This window comes from Colias croceus, chromosome 2 (genome assembly GCF_905220415.1).
Source record: "Colias croceus chromosome 2, ilColCroc2.1".
Classification (NCBI taxonomy): Eukaryota; Metazoa; Arthropoda; class Insecta; order Lepidoptera; family Pieridae; genus Colias; species Colias croceus.
The window spans coordinates 4,817,664-4,840,879 of NC_059538.1; the positions used below are offsets into that span (position 1 = coordinate 4,817,664).

The 23,216-nt window shown below is 33.1% G+C and overlaps 1 protein-coding gene and 1 long non-coding RNA gene across 2 annotated transcripts in view; both read left to right on the plus strand.

The window, feature by feature from the left end:
• Positions 1–247: 247 nt before the first annotated feature.
• LOC123699253 overlaps positions 248–23,216 on the plus strand; it is a 75,069-nt gene continuing 52,100 nt past the window's right edge. The window contains exons 1-2 of the mRNA XM_045646203.1: positions 248–483; positions 8,010–8,274. Coding sequence (XP_045502159.1) covers positions 8,207–8,274 — 68 coding nt within the window. The 5' untranslated portion in view covers positions 248–483; positions 8,010–8,206. The remainder of the gene's footprint in view (positions 484–8,009; positions 8,275–23,216) is intronic.
• LOC123699727 lies at positions 17,955–18,731 on the plus strand. The gene is made up of 2 exons (XR_006752553.1): positions 17,955–18,118; positions 18,217–18,731. It is a non-coding gene; the product is annotated as an uncharacterized LOC123699727 (long non-coding RNA).

Here is a 23,216-nt window from a genome sequence, read left to right on the forward strand (position 1 = left end):
GGGTTTATAGATAATATTATGACCAATCACAGCGTAATGTTCTATATCTCTAAGTTTTCTAATTGGTTAATGTAGCTGTCTAGTTTATATCAACCTATGATATTTAGGTAGAGATAATCTAAGACTTTGTGGTGCATATACAAGATTTAATTTTTCTGACATTTGTAATAGATGGCGCTAAAATTAACTTAAAATTTAGAAATGAACAAGGTATTATAAAATTAGAGTAGGTAGGTATGTATCTATATAATATTTTTGTTTTGTTTCTGATCGTTCATTGAATTTATGTAAATTAAAATATTTTCAGGCGTTGGTTCAAGTTTACGGCAAGTGTAAATATTTTTGCGTTTTAGCAATTATATTAGTGAAAATCGCAGTTATCTAAGTATAATTCTATTTAAATGTGTTGTTCATGACGTGTTTCAAATGTACTGTGGGATAATGATAACCTACACGCTCTTTCTGTAGCTAATATATAAAGTGGTGAGTCATATTTAAATTTATTTGCTGTATTGATGATCTCATATTAGCGTATTGTAGGTATACGCTCGCTAGTGGTGTAAATCTTTTTGTCATGACTGATAGAACATTACTGATTTTTGTCAACACTTTAAATTGCTGTTGAAATAAAATTGTACATTTGGTTCTGTTATTATCATATTACCTATTTGTTTAATTTTAATCCTGTAACTCATGAATTCCAATTCTAAACATCATTCCAATAGCTGTTGTGGGCTATATTTATCATGGGAAATGTTAAAACAATAAAAACATTCCTGGAAGAAAATATACCTATAATAAAAGTAAATTCATCATTATTATTTAACATCACCAATTACTCTTATTCTAACAGTACCTATGTTATTAATACCTTGATAAAGATGCAGTAGGTATAGCTAAAGATGTGAATACACTATTCATAGCATTAACCATAGTTAATTCAAATTAGAAATTCACAATTATTTGTTTTTATAGTGGTTATTACTTTCTCTGTTTAATTAGTAGGTAGGTAGTTAAAAAATGTATGTAATGCATTATGTATTTAATGCATCTGCCTTTTACCCTACTACGGGATAAATAAATAAATATTTTCAGGACAATTTCTCACTCACAGCAAAATCTGATCCCATACTAAGCTTTCACTTGTGTTATGGAAACCAGATGGCTGATAAACATACATATATAATTTTAAATAAATACTTATATAGATAATTAACACCCAGATACAGAGCAAACATCTATGTTCATCACACAAATATATCGAACCCACAATCTCTGGCTTAGAAGGCAGGGCCACTACCAACCAAGCCAACCGGTCAGTCAAAAGGGATGTGGGACTTCACTTTTAATCTTCCCTGATTTGTTAGATTTTAATATTATGTTCAGTTCAAATAAATGATAAATAATTATCCTTTATCATAATGACATTAAAGTTATTTTGGTTATGCATCGGTGTTTGTAAGAGTAGCAATAGAGGAATGCATGATATAGAAAATTGGCATCAGGTATTTAAGATACCTATTCAGTTCAGTTGAATAATTAAACTGTTATTTGATTTTCATTTAAATAAAATCTTCAAGCGTCTTATTGTGAAAAAAAAAAAAATAATTTATATTTTATTATCTTACTTAGCTGCTGGATAATTTTGCCAACCAGGCTGAGTTATTACACAAGTTTCATGATTAGATATCATTTTTTATTAAAATGAAAATGAAATGTAAGTTCCAGTTATTAATTAAATTATTGGTTAAATCATAGTAATTCGTTGACCAATGTATAAAAGTGGATAAACTTTGGGCAAAGAATATAAGTAAACTAGCTGCTCCCCGCGGTCTCACCCCCGTGGCTCCGCTCTTGTTGGTCGTAGCGTGATGATATATAGCCTATAACCTTCTTCAATAAATGAGCTTTCTAACACCGAAAGATTTTTTTAAATCGGACCAGTAGTTCCCGAGATTAGCGCATTCAAGCAAACAAACAAACAAACTCGTCAGCTATATAATATTAGTATAGTTTTACTTCATTTTTTATATTCACTTTGAATGCTTTGGTAAATGGTAATAGACATGTCAATATTTCAAATCTCTCTTGATGAGTTTCCTCCATAGGTATACTTTGCTGTAACCACTCTAATATTTTTTAATAAAAATTAGTCCTCCCAAAAAACAAATCTCTTGAAGTGTGGTCTTCACGATATTTGTAGTGATGTCTGTTAATATTGAAATAATAATAATAGTTTAAAAAACTAAAAAAACACGCTTTTTATAGAAAACCGAACTAAAAAATCGAAAATTTTATTAAATTAGTGTATTGTCATCGGTCCTCAATAAATCTACAAAGTTTGAACGAAATCTGGCCGTTTAAAGTGGGTCATAATCGCGCCCAAAGAAGTCGGTTGCAAACATACAGGTGAAGCTAATATAAAGCGTGTAAAAAAACAAAAAAATAATAGGCTTTTATATCAAAATGGTAAAATAGAATATGATGTATGTACCTTATAACCAAACCAAACCCTATAAACAAACCCTTATTATAAGGATTAGGTGTTCTCTATAATTCAATGTATTTTTATTATCTCTATAAAGCAATTTATTTTATAACTAGCTTCCGCCCGCGACTCCGTCCGCGCGGATGTCGGTCTTCGCGTGGATGGTTTATTTCTCCATTTTGACTTTTGAGTAACTCTGACAATCATATCTTATAAATATCTATTGGACTCTGTTGATTAACAATGATTTATATAATATTGTATGTAGCAACACTGCGTTGGTTGTGACACTGTGTCAACTGTCAGTTATGAAGGAAGTTTTTATATAGTCTGTAATCTGCAAGATGTAAGAGGTTCCCCATGTTGTTGTGTGATTAATAAAGGCACGCTTCAATGATCAAAGTTTGTATCTTTAATCATCCCCGCAATCCTTAACAGGGTTATGGGCCCAGTAACACAGCCAAGTAAAGCCATCGGTTTTAAAGTAAATTTATAAATATTAAAGGACAAAATGTCAAAAGAGAAATATCAAATTGTCCCTTTCGCGGGGGACAATTACAACGCATGGGAGTTTAGATTGAAAAGTATCCTGCGGGATAATGGAGCAATAGAGGCGATCGAAAAGGAGGATTTCAGTAAATCTACAAATAACAAGCAATTGGAAGCTAAAGCCCAGGCTATTATAATAGCGGCAACCGCCGACAGTCATCTCGAATACTTGAAGGACAGATCTGCATATCAAATGATTAAAAGCATGGAAGACAGCTTTAAGAAGAAAGGTACACGATCTAAATTATTTATAAGAAGAGAATTATCCGATATGAAATTCGATGAACGGAAACCTTTAATGGAACATTTTATTGACATGGAAAAGCTATTTGCACAACTCGGGGATGCTGGCAGTGAGCTCTCGGAAGAAGAAAAGGTGAACTATTTACTACTATCCATGCCGAAATCTTATGAAGGCATTATCACGGCGTTGGAAACTATGGAGGAATTGAAAATGGACTTTGTGAAAAACAGACTGCTTGGAGAAGAGGAAAAACGAAACAGAGGAACGATCAAATCCCTTGATTCTTCAATCTTTTTGTGTTATGGATGTGGACGCCCCGGACACAAAAAATTTCAGTGTAGGAGCACTCAGCAGGCACGACACAGGACTGGTGACTGGAGACTTCACAGCCGTGGACGTGGCGACTGGAAGTACAACGGAGGCCGAGACGACAGTAAGGCTACTCGTCATCAGACCCAGGGGAGAGGTAGAGGAAAGTCATTTCTTACCGGCACTGAAAATACTGAAGGTAACAAATTTGTAAGTTTTATGTCCTTTAGCGCTGACACTGAACAGCAGAATAAGAATAGTTTTAAATGTGTTATAGACTCATCTAGTTCATTTCATCTTGTAAATGACATTAATTTATTCTCTAATTATTGTAAACTGGATAAGCCAATTAAAATTTCAGCTGCCAAAAATGATGTTGATTTAGAAGCTGTTGGTATAGGAAAAATAAAATGTTATTTAAGTGATTTTAAGGTTAATATTATATTAAATGATGTGTATTATGTACCACAATTAAGGAAAAATTTAATATCTGTTTCCAAAATGGAAAAGCATGGTTTAAAGATCATCTTCAATGAAGGGGAAGTTAAAGTTTTCTCACAAACCAATGAATTGTTTATGGTTGGGCATAGACTAGGATCCCTTTATTTTGTAGAATTTGAAGTAATATTTAATGATTGTTATTATGGTGAAAAATCAGACACAAAAGATAATTTAGTAGAAATTTGGCATAAAAGATTTTCTCACTTAAGCTATAGTAGTTTGAAAACTTTAGTAAATAAAAATATGGTTGATGGTTTAACTGATTTGAAAGAAAAAAATTTAGAAAATAAACATTGTGAATCATGCATACTTGCTAATATTACACGCCTTCCTTTTAATGGGAGAATGTATAAGGCTAGGAAACCCTTAGAACTAGTACATACCGATGTTTGTTCTGTTAGCCCGTCTACGTGGGACGGATATAAATATTTTGTTACTTTCATAGATGATTTTACCCATTTCACTGCAGTTTACTTATTAAGAGACAAGTCTGAAGTTTTTGAATATTTCAAGACATATTATAATTATGCTAGTAATCATTTTGGTCATGGTATATTGAAGTTAAAGTCAGATAATGGTGGTGAGTATATTTCTAGAAATTTTAAATCTTTTTGTGATGAAAAGGGCATAGTATTGCAGTATACAGCTGCATATAATCCTGAAATGAACGGAGTAGCTGAGAGAATGAATCGTACTCTGACTGAAAAGGCGCGTGCATTATTGTTAGATTCACAACTTTCTAAAGAGCTTTGGGGCGAGGCCCTGAGATATGCGGTATATGTCACTAATCGTAGTCCCACTGCTTCTCTTAATGTTACACCATTTGAAATGTGGGAAGGAAGACGTCCTAATGTATCTAATTTCAGAATGTTTGGGTCATCTGCATATGCCCATATTCCTCAAAAACTCCGAATGAAGTTAGACCCTCGTGGTATTAAATTGAAAATGGTTGGTTATGCTCCAGGGGGATATAGATTATGGGATGATAATAAAAGGAGAATATGCATAGAACGAAACGTATTGTTTAGGGAAGAAACATGTTCAGAGTCACCTGAAATGGTTAGTATTGATGCGGAGTCTATCTCGGATAGGAAGGAGAAGGTTGGTAGTAGTAGTCCTGATAAAACCCAAACCAATAGAACTGAGAAAATTTTAATTTCTGATAATAATTTAGAATCATTACAATTTGAAGAAAGGAATATAGATAATGTTAATTCTAGGGAAAATAGAAAGAAAACTAAACCAAAATATTTACAAGATTTTGTTACTGATGATTCAGATTTAGGTGATATATTAATGGCATCATTTTTGTCTTGTTCTAATGGTAATATTCCAGAAAAATATAATGATATAGATTCTTATGACGATAAGGATAGGTGGTATGAAGCGGTAAATGAGGAAATTAAATCTTTAGAGGATAACAAAACTTGGGAAGTTGTAGAAAAACCAAACGATGTTAAGTTAATTGATTGTAGATGGATTTTTACAAAAAAGGCGGGTGATGTATATAAAGCTAGATTAGTTGCAAGGGGATTTCAACAGGAAGGTAGCTTTAATGAAATTTATTCTCCTGTTTTGAAATTACAAACTCTCAGAGTTCTTTTATCATTAGCTGTTCAAAGGAACTATTTAATTCATCAAATGGATGTTAAAGGTGCTTTCCTTCATGGTGAAATTGATGATGTTGTATACTTAAAGCCCCCACCTGGTATAAATATAGATAAAAATTATGTTTTGAAATTGAATAAATCACTGTATGGTCTTAAAAAATCTTCAAAAAATTGGTATAATAAATTTTATAGTTTTATGAAGAGTAAAGGATTTCAAAGAGCAGAAAGTGATTATTGTTTATATTTTAAGGATGGTATTTACATTTTGTTGTATGTGGATGATTTACTAATTTTGGGTGAGGACAATTTAAGGATAAATAATGTTAAAGAAATGTTATATACAGAATTTAAAATGAAAGATCTAGGATCTAAAAATTTAAAATATCTGGGTATTAATATTATTCAAGATAGTGATTGTTTGTATATTAACCAGAAAGAGTATTTAGAGTCTATATTAACAAAATTTGGTATGTCTGAAGCAAATACTAGTGAATCACCCATGGAAGTTAATGTTAATCTTGATGATTGTACGATTGATTACTCTTTAGAGCATAAATGCAGAGCTTGTATAGGTTCTTTAATGTATGCTGTAGTAGGTTCAAGACCTGATTTGTGTGCTTCTGTTTCATATTTAGCAAGATATCAATCTAGACCATCAGAAAGGTTATGGCAATGCTTGAAAAGGATTTTAAGATATGTTAAAGGTACCATTAATTATAATTTAAAATATACTAAGAATTGTAATTCCGAACCACTAGTTGGATATGCTGATGCAAGTTTTGCTGTAGATAAAGATAGGAAATCTGTAACTGGTTATATATTTAAAGTATTTGATAACAGTGTTATTTGGCGTTGCAAAAAGCAAAGCACTGTAGCTTTAAGCACTACTGAGGCAGAGTTATACTCTCTCAATGAAGCAACTCTAGAGGCTTGTTGGATTAGGAAATTATTAAATGAGTTAGATGTTAATTGTAATACCACTACCATATATGAAGACAATAAAAGTACAATATTTTCTGTATGTAATCCTGATCAAAAAAGAATGAAACATGTGGATGTAAAATACAACTTTGTTAAACATAAAATAGAATGTAAGGAAATTTGTGTTATGTATATACCTACAAAGCAACAAATAGCTGATATTTTTACGAAACCATTAAATAAAATCTCCCATAATTATTTTGTACCTAAATTAGGATTGGAATAAAGTTCAGTTCACATTGTGTATTTTTAGTTTGTTAGTTTTGGTTAATACAAATTATTGTATTGTTAGTTCTTACTTATTCATTGTAGGTAATGTTAGTTATGTTGATATAAATCATTGGGGGGAGGTGTTGATTAACAATGATTTATATAATATTGTATGTAGCAACACTGCGTTGGTTGTGACACTGTGTCAACTGTCAGTTATGAAGGAAGTTTTTATATAGTCTGTAATCTGCAAGATGTAAGAGGTTCCCCATGTTGTTGTGTGATTAATAAAGGCACGCTTCAATGATCAAAGTTTGTATCTTTAATCATCCCCGCAATCCTTAACAGACTCAAATACGGCTAGGCCTATATTAATACGCAACGTGTGTTCGCGGTTCTACAGAACAACGTCTATGGATAAAGCTGAAAAATTAAGATTAATTTTTTTCTACGTATTTTTTCAGGATAAAAAGTATCCTATTTTACGCCCAGGATAATAAGGTATAATTATACCAAGTTTCATCGAAATCGAACCGTTAGTTTTCACGTGATGCCTCAACATACAGACAGACCGACAGACAAAAATTTTTTTAAACACATATTTGGGTTTGGTATTGATCCAGTAACACCCCCTGGTATTTATTTTTTCAGTATTATCAATGTACAGAATTGACCCTTCTACAGATTTATTATATGTATATAGACTAGCTGCTCCGCGCGGTTTCACCCCCGTGGCTCCACTCCTGTTGGTCGTAAAGTGATGATATAATATACCCTATAGCCTTCCTCGATAAATGAGCTATCTAACAACGAAAGAATTTTTCAAATCGGACCAGTAGTTCCCGAGATTAGCGCGTTCAAACAAACAAACAAACTCTGCAGCTTTATAATATTAGTATAGGTTACTTGAATTGGGAGAGATGGAACCACTACTGTGTACTTTTGCAAAAATGTCACATTGGATATGCACTGCATGTACCTATTTATAAACATTTTATGGGGATCTTCTTGAAAAGAAAAGCCATCGAAAATTATTACCTACCAAAAGACTCCAATTAAACAGTAAGGTTTCTGTTACCGTTTCAATAATGTACATGCGTCAATTGTATTGTTCCAGGACTGATACAAAGTGATGATAAGTAACACATCCGCGCCGACAGCGCACTAGAACATTGGGAGTATTTCGAAGTGAGACAGTAGTGTAACATTCCGTAACCCAGGTATACGTTAGCGAGGGTTGTGATGTGGCATGTGAGTGTGGTAGTGGCGGTGTGGTATCGGTGATCAGTCCAGTGATGGTGGTGATGCTGAGGCATGGTGGACGCGGCTGCGGAGCGCCGTGCCGCCGTCGCCGTGCGCTGCAATGTTACGAGCTTTACCAAGTGAGTATATTAATGTGATTACTGTAAGCAATTTGTACGTATTTGACTATTAACTTTATTAATATGAATAACTTAGATATAGCAATTAACATCGAGTGGAATCGGTGCTTTATAATTGACGTGTTTTTTGTATTGTTGTTTATTTGAAGTAGTTTCAATTAATGTAATTTTTTATTTAATAAGTCGATAATTAAGAAATATACTGGATGCATTAATATTTGGATTGGGTACAAACTAACAATTAATAAAACAATAGACTAGAGTTCGTTTGTTAATTGTAGTTAAAGAGCTTCTATGGTATTTCTCATGCTTAAAGAGGAAAAGGTTAACGAAATTTAAGGATAATTCCAAACATTATTTTAAGTAGGTACATTAAGTGATATGTTTTAGCTTCGCGGAGAGGATTGATGTCCCACGACAAAGAAAAAAAAAGGAAATAAAATAACAATTTTCAGTGATTATTTTCCTCGGATAAGTGAAAACAAATGTAACGAAATGTTTAATTTAAGAATTTATCTTCGAAACAATATCGTCTCTACTCTTTACATAAGAAGGTCACTTGGCTCTCGAGTGTACTTTATCATACACATCACGCAATCTTGTTCTATGATCATGATTTTGTTGACGGTATTGTTTTTCAAATTAATTATAATATCTTAGTCATAGTGTAGGTAGTGTACTACACCGGTAGTAATATTTTACTATGCGGAATAATACGACTATGGGTTGATGCTTGGTTGTTGACAAATAAAATATTATGATGCATACATGTATTTACAAAAAGAAACTATTTATATATCTTTTGATGATGTCTTACACCATCAAGAAACTAAAGCGCAAATAAGATGAATAAAATCGCCAAAACACGTTAGATTTCCTTGTTGTCCATAGCCTCTCGTCCCGGTGACGTCCAGGCTGATTAGGAATAAAAACAAAATAAGAAATAGCATAAGTGACTCTTGTAAAATGGAGCTTTCTGCTGGTGCAATAATTTTTAAATGCGGTAAGAGTAAGACACCTGGGGGCTGGGACAGCTAGTGTAATCTTCTTATATATAAAATTTCCGTGTCACAATGTTTGCTACCATACTCCTCCAAAACGGCTAGACCGATTCTCATGAAATTTTCTGTGCATATCGGGTAAGTCTGAAAATCGGCCAACATCTATTTTAATTCATACCCCTAAGTGATTAGAATAAGGCAGAACAACGTTTGCCGGGACAGCTAGTATGATATAAAATTTAGTTTATTCAGGGAGTAATTAAATCATCATTTATTGCTTTACGAATGTAGAGTTTCTTTTGTTGTAAAACTTAACAAATAATATAAGCTGTATAGCTGACTAAATGTAAACAGAATTGACTTATAAATTAATATAAAATTAGTAGTATTTCAGGATTTTCAGGTAGAGGTTTAATGTAATACATAAAGTTATTTATACGTTGCAAAAGAGTAGTCAATTGATATAATTTATCGTTTGGAGTTCACATGTCGAGTGATCACTATTGAACGCCAGCATTACCTACTATTCTGACCCCGACATTCAATCAAACTATTTAGTACTTCCTTTCGTATTTATTAATTTGACGTAGGTAGTGCAATTCTTGCTTGAAAATATATCTAGATATTTATTTATATGTATTTCACTTTACATTCGTTGAAGAGTATCTTAGCATTGAAGGTACAATTATTAGCAATGACTTCGCGTACATTACACGGGCATCCAATGTAATGTTGGTCTATTTGGCTCTGTTGAATACATGATCATAACTCCGGTAGAGTAAATTGTTTGATTACATGTAAGCTGAGCCGGGCACGCAATACGAGTCGGCTAATGAGAGTACTGATACGTTTCGTCACGCCTGCGCGTTATCAGGGCCGTGGGCGACAGTGTGTTCAATACACTGTACGTGTACACCGTGCAGCATCGATGTGTGCGAGTGTAGTAGCGCTTCCAGGAAAAACGGACGGATTTCTGAGAACCGATTAAATGTCGCGCACGATTTCAGCAATGAATGGTCGTGAAGACGCTTTCACAAAGGCTGAAAGTCGAAAACGCGCTCCACTAAAATATCATTAGACTATTGACATTGATATGATATCTTATCGCGCTCTTGCATTCGTCCTCGTTTCGACTTGTGTAATGTTTTAATACAGTAATTATTGTTAAGGATTGCGGGGATGATTAAAGATACAAACTTTGATCATTGAAGCGTGCCTTTATTAATCACACAACAACATGGGGAACTCTTACATCTTGCAGATTACAGACTATATAAAAACTTCCTTCATAACTGACAGTTGACACAGTGTCACAACCAACGCAGTGTTGCTACATACAATATTATATAAATCATTGTTAATCAACACCTCCCCCCAATGATTTATATCAACATAACTAACATTACCTACAATGAACAAGTAAGAACTAACAATACAATAATTTGTATTAACCAAAACTAACAAACTAAAAATACACAATGCGAACTGAACTTTATTCCAATCCTAATTTAGGTACAAAATAATTATGGGAGATTTTATTTAATGGTTTCGTAAAAATATCAGCTATTTGTTGCTTTGTAGGTATATACATAACACAAATTTCCTTACATTCTATTTTATGTTTAACAAAGTTGTATTTTACATCCACATGTTTCATTCTTTTTTGATCAGGATTACATACAGAAAATATTGTACTTTTATTGTCTTCATATATGGTAGTGGTATTACAATTAACGTCTAACTCATTTAATAATTTCCTAATCCAACAAGCCTCTAGAGTTGCTTCATTGAGGGAGTATAACTCTGCCTCAGTAGTGCTTAAAGCTACAGTGCTTTGCTTTTTGCAACGCCAAATAACACTGTTATCAAATACTTTAAATACATAACCAGTTACAGATTTCCTATCTTTATCTACAGCAAAACTTGCATCAGCATATCCAACTAGTGGTTCGGAATTACAATTCTTAGTATATTTTAAATTATAATTAATGGTACCTTTAACATATCTTAAAATCCTTTTCAAGCATTGCCATAACCTTTCTGATGGTCTAGATTGATATCTTGCTAAATATGAAACAGAAGCACACAAATCAGGTCTTGAACCTACTACAGCATACATTAAAGAACCTATACAAGCTCTGCATTTATGCTCTAAAGAGTAATCAATCGTACAATCATCAAGATTAACATTAACTTCCATGGGTGATTCACTAGTATTTGCTTCAGACATACCAAATTTTGTTAATATAGACTCTAAATACTCTTTCTGGTTAATATACAAACAATCACTATCTTGAATAATATTAATACCCAGATATTTTAAATTTTTAGATCCTAGATCTTTCATTTTAAATTCTGTATATAACATTTCTTTAACATTATTTATCCTTAAATTGTCCTCACCCAAAATTAGTAAATCATCCACATACAACAAAATGTAAATACCATCCTTAAAATATAAACAATAATCACTTTCTGCTCTTTGAAATCCTTTACTCTTCATAAAACTATAAAATTTATTATACCAATTTTTTGAAGATTTTTTAAGACCATACAGTGATTTATTCAATTTCAAAACATAATTTTTATCTATATTTATACCAGGTGGGGGCTTTAAGTATACAACATCATCAATTTCACCATGAAGGAAAGCACCTTTAACATCCATTTGATGAATTAAATAGTTCCTTTGAACAGCTAATGATAAAAGAACTCTGAGAGTTTGTAATTTCAAAACAGGAGAATAAATTTCATTAAAGCTACCTTCCTGTTGAAATCCCCTTGCAACTAATCTAGCTTTATATACATCACCCGCCTTTTTTGTAAAAATCCATCTACAATCAATTAACTTAACATCGTTTGGTTTTTCTACAACTTCCCAAGTTTTGTTATCCTCTAAAGATTTAATTTCCTCATTTACCGCTTCATACCACCTATCCTTATCGTCATAAGAATCTATATCATTATATTTTTCTGGAATATTACCATTAGAACAAGACAAAAATGATGCCATTAATATATCACCTAAATCTGAATCATCAGTAACAAAATCTTGTAAATATTTTGGTTTAGTTTTCTTTCTATTTTCCCTAGAATTAACATTATCTATATTCCTTTCTTCAAATTGTAATGATTCTAAATTATTATCAGAAATTAAAATTTTCTCAGTACTATTGGTTTGGGTTTTATCAGGACTACTACTACCAACCTTCTCCTTCCTATCCGAGATAGACTCCGCATCAATACTAACCGTTTCAGGTGACTCTGAACATGTTTCTTCCCTAAACAATACGTTTCGTTCTATGCATATTCTCCTTTTATTATCATCCCATAATCTATATCCCCCTGGAGCATAACCAACCATTTTCAATTTAATACCACGAGGGTCTAACTTCATTCGGAGTTTTTGAGGAATATGGGCATATGCAGATGACCCAAACATTCTGAAATTAGATACATTAGGACGTCTTCCTTCCCACATTTCAAATGGTGTAACATTAAGAGAAGCAGTGGGACTACGATTAGTGACATATACCGCATATCTCAGGGCCTCGCCCCAAAGCTCTTTAGAAAGTTTAGAATCTAACAATAATGCACGCGCCTTTTCAGTCAGAGTACGATTCATTCTCTCAGCTACTCCGTTCATTTCAGGATTATATGCAGCAGTATACTGCAATACTATGCCCTTTTCATCACAAAAAGATTTAAAATTTCTAGTAATATACTCACCACCATTATCTGACTTTAACTTCAATATACCATGACCAAAATGATTACTAGCATAATTATAATACGTCTTGAAATATTCAAAAACTTCAGACTTGTCTCTTAATAAGTAAACTGCAGTGAAATGGGTAAAATCATCTATGAAAGTAACAAAATATTTATATCCGTCCCACGTAGACGGGCTAACAGAACAAACATCAGTATGTACTAGTTCTAAGGGTTTCCTAGCCTTATACATTCTCCCATTAAAAGGAAGGCGTGTAATATTAGCAAGTATGCATGATTCACAATGTTTATTTTCTAAATTTTTTTCTTTCAAATCAGTTAAACCATCAACCATATTTTTATTTACTAAAGTTTTCAAACTACTATAGCTTAAGTGAGAAAATCTTTTATGCCAAATTTCTACTAAATTATCTTTTGTGTCTGATTTTTCACCATAATAACAATCATTAAATATTACTTCAAATTCTACAAAATAAAGGGATCCTAGTCTATGCCCAACCATAAACAATTCATTGGTTTGTGAGAAAACTTTAACTTCCCCTTCATTGAAGATGATCTTTAAACCATGTCTTTCCATTTTGGAAACAGATATTAAATTTTTCCTTAATTGTGGTACATAATACACATCATTTAATATAATATTAACCTTAAAATCACTTAAATAACATTTTATTTTTCCTATACCAACAGCTTCTAAATCAACATCATTTTTGGCAGCTGAAATTTTAATTGGTTTATCCAGTTTACAATAATTAGAGAATAAATTAATGTCATTTACAAGATGAAATGAACTACCTGAGTCTATAACACATTTAAAACTATTCTTATTCTGCTGTTCAGTGTCAGCGCTAAAGGACATAAAACTTACAAATTTGTTACCTTCAGTATTTTCAGTGCCGGTAAGAAATGACTTTCCTCTACCTCTCCCCTGGGTCTGATGACGAGTAGCCATACTGTCGTCTCGGCCTCCGTTGTACTTCCAGTCGCCACGTCCACGGCTGTGAAGTCTCCAGTCACCAGTCCTGTGTCGTGCTTGCTGAGTGCTCCTACACTGAAATTTTTTGTGTCCGGGGCGTCCACATCCATAACACAAAAAGATTGAAGAATCAAGGGATTTGATCGCTCCTCTGTTTCGTTTTTCCTCTTCTCCCAGCAGTCTGTTTTTCACAAAGTCCATTTTCAATTCCTCCATAGTTTCCAACGCCGTGATAATGCCTTCATAAGATTTCGGCATGGATAGTAGTAAATAGTTAACCTTTTCTTCTTCCGAGAGCTCACTGCCAGCATCCCCGAGTTGTGCAAATAGCTTTTCCATGTCAATAAAATGTTCCATTAAAGGTTTCCGTTCGTCGAATTTCATATCGGATAATTCTCTTCTTATAAATAATTTAGATCGTGTACCTTTCTTCTTAAAGCTGTCTTCCATGCTTTTAATCATTTGATATGCAGATCTGTCCTTCAAGTATTCGAGATGACTGTCGGCGGTTGCCGCTATTATAATAGCCTGGGCTTTAGCTTCCAATTGCTTGTTATTTGTAGATTTACTGAAATCCTCCTTTTCGATCGCCTCTATTGCTCCATTATCCCGCAGGATACTTTTCAATCTAAACTCCCATGCGTTGTAATTGTCCCCCGCGAAAGGGACAATTTGATATTTTTCTTTTGACATTTTCTGTCCTTTAATACTCATTAATTCACCATATATCCGATGGCTTTACTTGGCTGTGTTACTGGGCCCATAACCCTGTTAAGGATTGCGGGGATGATTAAAGATACAAACTTTGATCATTGAAGCGTGCCTTTATTAATCACACAACAACATGGGGAACTCTTACATCTTGCAGATTACAGACTATATAAAAACTTCCTTCATAACTGACAGTTGACACAGTGTCACAACCAACGCAGTGTTGCTACATACAATATTATATAAATCATTGTTAATCAACAATTATTTTATTTTTGCAATTGTTACATTAATTTATGTAGATCCAGTTATTGCATTTGTAACCTTCCAATTAGTCTTATGGCACATAGAAACAAGTAAATAGATTTGCCATAATAGAATACATATACAGCTAGGCTACGGAGACTGCACTATTTCATAAGACATAATATTTAAACATCACATTCAAATTATAATATTCTTTATATGCTCACTTTAAAATCAATTTCGTAGACCAAGTTGTGATGGCCACCTTGAGACGTTTTTTGATAAATTAATAAATTACCTAGGTATATGGGGAAGGAACTGATATCTTTAATACAATTTACCTACTCGGTAACTTAGCAAAGATGCCAGTCTCGAACCGTTAATTAGTATATAATACTATTACCACCTAAATGTATTGAGCTCTAAAGTCTAAGGTTATGTTCAGTTTGATTGAATAAACGAATTTGTATTTGAATCGAATAAATACCACATGTGCATGCATATTTCCTTGAAATTTTTTGCTGAAATATTCATCATGAATAGGAAATACCTTACATCTTTCATTAGTTGCAGGCTGTATTAAGAACCCTATATGATTCAAGTACAACATTATAGTTACGCAGGAAATTATTATAACAGTTGAAATTTTCTTTCTTTCTTTAAAAAATAATGCATTATTTCAAAAAAACTCATTAGATAACATTTCAATATCTTAATTCTTAAGTATAAAGCATATGAAATTAGGTTTACCTGATAAATTTATAGATATGGATACATGGCCCTTTTATTCCTAAATATTCCATTGAAGATGGTCAGCAATACCGACAGGCATGCTGAGCAATTGCATGCCAAATCGAATGTCGTAATTGGTTGTTGAGATAATAACCTGTGACATAGTATGTTTCGGCATTCTTTGTATCGTAAATAGAGTCGTGCTATTCGTTAATGAATGAATTAAGCGACTTCAATATTGATTATGATGTAGGAATTATTAGAGACAAGCTTTCCGCCTGCGCCTGTGGCGTCGCCCTCTTTGTCAACTTAAAAAATTATATAATAAACCTTCCACAAGAACCACGGTATCAATTATTAAATGTCAAAATCCATTGCGTAGTTTTATTAACATTTGCGGTCTTGGTAAGATAGAAGTCGCAATCATCAGCCTATGTTTGTTTCTAATTGTAACGGCACAGTTGAGTTAAGACTTTCTAGTTTTACATAAAAAGTCACCATGCTATCCTTTACCGATAGAAGCATGGCATCTAGCAATGTGCAGATCATTTGAAAATTAACTTTAATTTTATGCACGCTCATACCGTCTTAAACCCAGACTGAAGATGGTTGCATATTCTTAAAATTCAAAATGTTGACATACATATGTGGAAACTACATCCAACGATTGTGTTCCATTTCAAATTTACTATTGTCCTATGCGCCACAACCCTTCATACCCAAAGCCTGATTTTCATGACGTGTTCTACGTATAGTGTAAAGTCAACAAATACAGTTGGGAAAATTATGTATGAGAAAATATGAGAAATAACTAATGAATTTTTTTTGCAAACTGAAAGTAATTTAAAATACCTATGCTTTTGAAAATAATCTACAATACGTTTTCCATCCATTTAAATGTTTTATTATACCTTCTATTTATTTTATGGTTTCTTTGATTGCCTAAAACGGTTAACGATTTTAAACGTTTGAAAAAATAAAATAAATAAATCTTGATTTTGTATGAATAATAGCATCATTGTACGTCCAAAAAAGGTTAAGATATATGTTTTTGTCGTCCACGTATATGGCTTTCCGGAAAGAACACCTGGTTCTATAAAGCACGGAGCAGTCAGAAGTCAAGGGCAACCCATTTTCGTGACTGATCGTTAAGTTAATTATGTTGTTTAAAGTAGTGGAAAAAATAAACGTAGGATTGCTCTTCGTTCTTAGGCATTTTAATGTAATTGTTTATAGTTAGTGTATTTTATGAAAATATTTGAATTGAATTTATACTCCTTGTAAGTCGGAATTGTTATCAGCCTATGTTTGTTTCAAATGCAAGGGTAACTACTACAGCTCAGTAAAGACTTTCTAGTTTACATTTAAACAGTCACTATTTTCTCTGGTGATCGGCACTACAGGCTACGGCCTATCGCAGACACCGCAGTCCTCTCGATTTATGTTTAATTGTACTTTTTTGTAAATGTTGTTATAAGTTTTTGAGGAAAATAAATGATTATTTATTTATTTTAGGGCAGCCGCACATTGTAAATTTTTTTCTGTAGAGGGTGGAACGCTCTACGCTCAAAGGACGGTGTGAGCGGAACACGCCAGTTTATACAAATAAAATACAAAATGACACAATTTCTACTGAAATCAGTAAATTGAGTTATTAAATTATAGACAGCTTTGCGCCAAAGTTATTATCACCAATTTAACTGATAGACCTCAAAGCAATATAAAGGCTATAATTTCCTTCAGTGTGATATACAATACGGGGGTTATCACCAAACATTTCTCTTTGTTACATTCACCATTCTTGTTGAGAATCTTAATCTCATTAAATACACACCTGCCTGCATAATTATTAGTTATGCGCGGAGCATTGTTGATGAAGTGTACGCTGGTTAAGTCAAATATGAAATACCTAATAGCACAGACTAATAATAATATACTACGTATACAACAGACGGTTCACTCCATACAAAAAAAGTTGCACTATGAATTTGCGCAATTAAAGCGCCAGTGGGGAAAAAACGTACTACATGTTCGATTATATCTCTTGGTCTTTTGCTTTTAACACACTAGATGGCACGTTAAATACAGACTTGAAGTTCTTTTCCTTCCAGAGCCACTAGATGGCACTAATGTAAATATATGTACACGTACCTTTTATTTTCAAGTCTGTGGCGTCAAGTGTCAATCAACATAATAATAAATACCTACTCGGATTTTTAAATAAACAAACTACCTACAAAGTAAACTGACATATTCACAGAGTACATTAATATGACTTGTATTTAGTTCAGTTTATTTACGAGATTCTGTCAAAACCAAAACGAGAAGCTTTGTTTGTTTTCGTTTTTAATTGTTGACTAATATTTTAAAAATAAGTGCTAAATATGGTTTATGGATGGACTGTGAGGTTATGTAGAATCTACAGGCAGAAAATAAGCTTTATATGGTAAACTGATATTTTCTCAGAAAATAAATTTTTACAAACATGATTTTTAATGATTGGTTTATGGATTTGTAACCCAATATAAGATTGTTTTATTACAGACTTATTGCTTACGTTCGCAATAACAAATTTGTTCAAGAGAGGAGAAGAATTAATCCATCCCAAATGTAAATAATAATACGATTCTCCACAAAAACATTGTAGACACAAGAAAGGGATTTCTACATTTGCTACTAAGAAGGATATGGGATCATGAAGGATTTCATCTGTTTTAATACCAGTAAAATGGAATGAGCGCCGTGGCCGTGACTGTGTTTGGTACATAAAGAATGACAAACATTCAACTTGAAATTATGAGTGCATTACGGGCAAGGGCACAATAAGTTGCCCTTTGACTAAGATGTAGGTACTTAATTTTAAGGAACACGAAAATGGATGGCTAGAATAGGTATAATCGCATACATAGTATTTATTTCTAGTCTGTTGTATAAATAATCAAAGACTACAAAATATAATGAACTATGTCTTTAATATTAATTCTACAGTTTACAGTGTAGTGTGTAATCTATTGTATGTGTGCGTCTAGAATATATAGTCCTGTTGTTCTACAGTTTAAGCTTCAATACAAGCTTACAGTCGAGTCAAGTGTTTCATTAACCACCAACCATTGCATGGCAACCCTGCCAGTTTTGTAAATTGTAGTCTACCTAACCTGACTGTTGGTTTTGATTTGTATCTCACAAAAAATACTATACCAAATTTCAAGAAATAAGAATTAAATATTTGATTAAATTTTACTACTATACAGGAGCTTATACATGAAACATGACCAAAGCAGGGCTTTGGAGAAAGTGTGTATGGACAAAGACCACAAAACATATGGTGCGGACAACTGCATGAAAAGCATGCAGTAAGAGACATTAAATAAATAAATAAATAACACACATTTATTGTCAAGATCACAACACGAGATACATTTATAAACAAAGGAAAAACAAAAAAAAATAAAAAGAAAAATAATTAAATAAAAATAATCTTATTCCTAAGAACTGTAATGTGGCAGTGAGTGACCTGATAAATGGAGCCAACTCAGTATATGATGGCAATGTGCTTAATGCCTTACCACCACTGATTTTCAGTGACCCCAAGTGACTATTGGAGTTTCAGTCTAGAATTGTATATAATGATAATTTAACATGAGTATATTATGTGAAAGATATATTTCTATTAATATGATAGATACTAATAAATAAATACATCAGTTAAAACATGTAATATAGGTAGCTGGTAGATATAATATCAGTATGTAATTATGTATATACTTAATGTAAATAAATAAAATGAAATTATGTATATGTTACCGGAAATGTATGAAATCAAGGAATTGTATACAAATCCTAGTGGTTTAAGGACGCTGTCACAAATCTGCGTTACTCAAATTTAGGTATCTAACGTCGCCACGTGGTTCGGGGCACATCACGCTCACGTAAACATAGCGCATTCCATTTTATAGACCATCTTCATACTTGATATTATTTTTAATTTATTACGAATTTTAAAAATTCATTTTTATACTTTTATTAGTAACTAGCTTCCGCCCGCGACTCCGTCCGCGCGAATGTCGGTCTTTGCGTGGATGGTTTATTTCTCCATTTTGAGTAACTCGGACAATGACATCTTATAAATATCTATTGGACCCAAATACGGCTAGGTCTATAATAATACGCAACGTGTGTTCGCGGTACCTACTATAGAACAACGTCTATGGATAACTGAAAAATTGAGATTAATTTTTTTTCTACGTATTTTTCCAGGATAAAAAGTATCCTATTTTACGCCCAGGATAATAAGGTATAATTATACCAAGTTTCATCGAAATCGAACCGGTAGTTTTCACGTGATGTCTTCACATACAGACAGACAGACAGACAGACAGACAAAAATTTTTTAATCACATATTTGGGTTTGGTATCGATCCAGTAACACCCCCTGCTAGTTATTTTTTCAATATTTTCAATGTACAGAATTGACCCTTCTACAGATTTATTATATGTATAGACTAGGTAGGTACAATTATTGTGATAAGTATGTTAGTAACTAACTTTAAAAAAAGTGTGTGTTTTACAAAACCTCTAGGAATTGTATGCAATATCTAGAAGCTTTTTAAGAAATGTTTAAAATATGTACTTTTTTAAGAATTATCATACATATTATTATGTTACCGCCTACCGGCAATGTATTAAATCCGGCATTGTATACAATTCTTAGAAAATATGTATGTATGTTATATGTATGTTATTCCGAGTTACGGTCCGAATTAAATAAATTAGATTCGTCACATTACCTAGGAAATCTGAACTTTTCCTAAGGAGCAAACACATATTTTGCAAATGTGGATGGTTTTTGGGGAAGCTATTACCCGAGGTCAAAACTAAAATCCAAGATGGCGCCGACGAAAATTTTACATCTTTTCGTCATGGGTGTCATTTTCATGGTTTTTGGGGTAGCTATTAATCAATATGAGGTCAAAACTAAAATCCAAGATGGCTCCGACGAAAAATTTGACATTTTTTCGTCATGGGTGTCATTTTCATGGTTTTTGGGGTAGCTATTAACGAATATGAGGTCAAAACTAAAATCCAAGATGGCGCTGATGAAAATTTGACTTTTTTTCGTGATGGGTGTCATTTTCATGGTTTTTGGGGTAGCTATTAACGAATATGAGGTCAAAACTAAAATCCAAGATGGCGCCGACAAAAAATTTACATCTTTTCGTCATGGGTGTCATTTTCATGGTTTTTGGGGTAGCTATTAAACAATATGAGGTCAAAATTAAAATCCAAGATGGCCCCGACGAAAATTTTACATGTTTTCTTCATGGGTGTCTTTTTCAAGGTTTTTGGGGTAGGACGTGCAAAGGTTTAACCAATATGAGGTCAGAACTAAAATCCAAGATGGCGCCAACGACGATTCCTAAACATTTATTTCAATGCTCTTTAAGATTATTTCTCTCTCTCTCTCTCTCTCTCTCGTAGTATATAAGAATTCGACTATACAGGGTGTCCCACTATCGGTATACTAAGTGCTAAGGGACTTGTAGTGTTGCATACACTAATCACCTAAAAATACTTAAACAACAAAATTACATCAAAAAATTTTGCTAAATTTTTCCTGAAAATCCATGTTTTCTTCTCTAACTTCGTGCAGCCGGCATATACCGTTTCGCTAATGTGATTATTTTGTCTATGAAAACATAATTAAACGATAGCTCACGTGCGGGTGACAAAGTTGGGCGGGTTGCATTTACGGGGTGTACACAAAGAGTTTTATGAATTAATCTAATTGAAAAAAAAGATACACCTGGCATTTTATAAGTATTTTTTACGTACTTAGCGTATGCAAAGCTATAACCTATACAGAGTGTGAGTGGGACAGTCTTAAAAATATTTTTAAAGAGATACATCATTTAAAGAGACACACCTAAAACCACAAAAATGACACCCATGACGAAAATATGTCAAATTTTTCGTCGGCGCCATCTTGGATTTTAGTTTTGACTTCATATTGGTTAATAGCTACCCCAAAAACCATGAAAATGACACCCATGATGAAAAGATGTAAAATTTTCGTCGGCGCCATTTTGGATTTCAGTTTTGACCTCATATTCGTTAATAGCTACCCCAAAAACCATGAAAATGATACCCATGACGAAAAGATGTAAAAGTTTCGTCGGCGCCATCTTGGATTATAATGTTGACCTCATATTCGTTAATAGATACCCCAATAACCATGAAAATGACACCCATGACGAAAATATGTAAAATTTTCGTCGGCGCCATTTTGGATTTTAATTTTGACCTCTTAATGTTTAATAGCTACCCCAAAAACCATGAAAATGACACCCATGACGAAAAGATGTAAATTTTTTGTCGGCGCCATCTTGGATTTTAGTTTTGACCTCATATTCGTTAATAGCTACCCCAAAAACCATGAAAATGACACCCATGACGAAAAGATGTAAAATTTTCGTCGGCGCCATTTTGGATTTAAGTTTTGTCAAATTGCTTTACCCCACCAATCCGTTCAACAACCCATAAAAAAGGGGATCTCAGTCAACGTAATTTTTAAAACATAATTTTAAATTACAAATAATTTGAATATGAAACTTATACAGTTTACTCTTACTTATAAAGTATCAAATATTTCAAATCACGAAAACAACAGTGCACGCACAATAGGTAATCTTTTTCTTATTCGTTTTTATTTTTGGGACGAGGAGCGATACACCCGTCCTTCCAAGAGCGCTTCTGAGCGTTAAAATGGTACCGAAAAACAGCGTGTTTTTGTAAAAATCCGTAATAGCACCCTTAAGATCCGAATATAAGTCGAAATGCAACGGCGTGATAATAGAATGAGACCAATTTTATAATAAACTAGCAGTCCGCCCCGGCTAATAACAATATATGTTCATATTATCTTACTAATTAACATTTCTTAAATCAACTTATATTCAATCAAATCAAATTTTCATTTGGTAAGTAATCAGTCCCCTCGTCCTGCTGACCCCGTGTACATGTCGCAGTCGGATTGTATAATCCGCCGTATTACAAACGGCCGGCATTTTGTAATATGCCGAAATTCGTCTTTTTCAAAAATTCTGCAAAAAGACGGTCGCGAGCCGACGGAGCCCCACGAAGTGGGGCTCCTATTTCTGTATAGTTTTAAAAAACACGAACCTAACCTAACCCACCCCCTTATCCAAACCAAAAAATTCTGATTACGAATTTTTGGCATATTACAAAATGCCGGCCGTTTGTAATTCGGCGGATTATACAATCCGATTGCGACATACATACCCCTCGTCCCGCGTACCTTCCAATATCTTAGATGTTTTACATTTCCGATTGTTAGTTAGGAAATGTATAGATTTCCTAGGAAATGTGTACTATAAAATGATTTATTTCACACATTTCCGTGCGATTTTAGGAATTACATACATTTCCTAGGAATTTTATACAATGACGGATTACATACATTTCCGTTAACATATACAATGTTTATAATTATAATGATAAATAGGCAGAAAATAAATGTCTATATA